This window comes from Apis dorsata, unplaced genomic scaffold (assembly GCF_000469605.1).
Source record: "Apis dorsata unplaced genomic scaffold, Apis dorsata 1.3 scaffold_486, whole genome shotgun sequence".
Lineage (NCBI taxonomy): Eukaryota > Metazoa > Arthropoda > Insecta > Hymenoptera > Apidae > Apis > Apis dorsata.
The window spans coordinates 931,749-933,733 of NW_006263721.1; the positions used below are offsets into that span (position 1 = coordinate 931,749).

The window sequence follows — 1,985 nt, forward strand, 5'->3', positions numbered from 1 at the left end:
ATTTTTAAATAATATTTCAGATACAAATTATATAACTTTAAAATTACATATAATAATATAATATGTCATATTTATATTGTCATTAAATTTGTTTCATTATATTATTTTAATTTATTATATTATATATTATAAAAATATAAAATTAAACATATATTGTTATTTAAAAAAATATAAAATAATTAAAATAATGAAAAAAATAGTCTATATTATTAATGTTAATTATTAACATTAACATGTATTTATTTAAAATATTATTTTTATGAAATTATCAGAATTAATTCAAATAATTATAAATAGCAATCAGTTTATAAATCAATAGATTGTAAAATAATTAAAAAAATTAATAGATTATTATAAAATGTTAGTTTATAAATTTAAATATTACAAAAAATATTTATTAAAAATATTTATTATAATATATTTACAAAATAAATTTCAGATCACGTAGTAGATCACCGCGAGGTAAACGTAGATCACGATCACCATATAAAAAACGGGTACCAGTGACACCATCACCACCACGTATTCGACGAACACCTTCGCCTTCCTTTTCATCCAGAGTATCTCGTAGATCGCCTACTAATGAACGAAATGACAGAAAAAGAAGGGGTAGATCACCATCATTGTCACCACCACCTCCACCACGTACTTCAAAACATAGAGCTAATAGTCCTCCTTCTCCATCACCACGCAAATATAGGCATAAGCATAAATATTAAATTATTTTACATTATATTTTCTACATTATAAGAAATACATGTCAATAGAATTAAAAAACAAATAGCGTTATAAAAATAATGTTATTGTTATAAAAAATTAGTTACTGCAATACTAATTCAATAATACAAAATACTTTTATGTTTTTTTTAAATATTTAGATACTCTTTTTTTCAATTTTCCTTAAATTAATTCACTTTATATGTATAATTGTTTATATATACAATGATATGTGACAAATACATGGAGAAATATACTGATTCTTAATTATAATAAAAAAATAATTCTATTTATATATATAATTTTTTATATTATAGTATAGTTTGTATTATAATAGTTTAATTATTATTAGTTCATATGAATGAACTTAAAATGTCTACAAAATATTCAACATGTCACAAGAATTGATCTATTGTAAAATTAAGATCACTTCAAATATGATCAAATATTTTTATTGTCTAGATTTTAAATAATACTTCTTGAAATGTAAATATAACATAAGGTTAGAAATTTATATAATTGTATATGTATATTCAACATAAGGCAAAGCATGATTAATAGTGGGGGAATCGTCATATTAATGGTAAGAGTCGTAAACCAATGGCAAGGAAGTTGTATAATTTAGTCTAAATCTGAACTAAATTATAGTCAAAGAATTCAGAATTGAAATATTATTACTAAAATTATTTTCATTATGGTTTGTGATCTCATTTTCGTATGGACATTATAATTCCTAGAAGTTACTAATTTACATTCTTTTATTTTATGAAATATTTGTTTTATGTAATATATATTTTCATGGCAATGATATAATAAAATAATTATAATGCACAATAATACGTATAATATAATAAGTTTCTTTCTAATAAGTTAATTATTGAAACTGAAGCTATAAATTTAATTGTGAAAGTTAAGATAAGAATTAAAACATTGCCGAATTTTTTCTTATCTTTTTATGAGTAATAATTAATTCTAATAAACTAACTAAAATAAATAATATATAATATAAAATATATAATATAATATAATATATACTAATTAAAATATATAATAAAATATATAATATAAAATAATATATATAAATAAATTCTAATGTAAATGTAGTATTAATATATAATTACTTCTTTCTAATCATCTAAAGAAAATTAATATTTTTATCAATCAAATATTTTTTTTATTTTCAAATATAATCGAAAAATTAATTATTTTTTATTAAATAATTAATTAAAATTAAATTAAGAAAAAAAATTTTTATTTTCTTTTATTTT

General features: G+C 18.4%; 1 protein-coding gene across 1 annotated transcript in view; it reads left to right on the forward strand.

Annotated features, from left to right (window-relative positions):
• LOC102676109 (U2 snRNP-associated SURP motif-containing protein) overlaps window positions 1–1,012 on the forward strand; it is a 9,663-nt gene extending 8,651 nt beyond the window's left edge. Inside the window, exon 20 of the mRNA XM_006620185.2 lies at window positions 440–1,012. Coding sequence (XP_006620248.1) covers window positions 440–719 — 280 coding nt within the window. The 3' untranslated portion in view covers window positions 720–1,012. The remainder of the gene's footprint in view (window positions 1–439) is intronic.
• The last annotated feature ends 973 nt before the right edge of the window (window positions 1,013–1,985 follow it).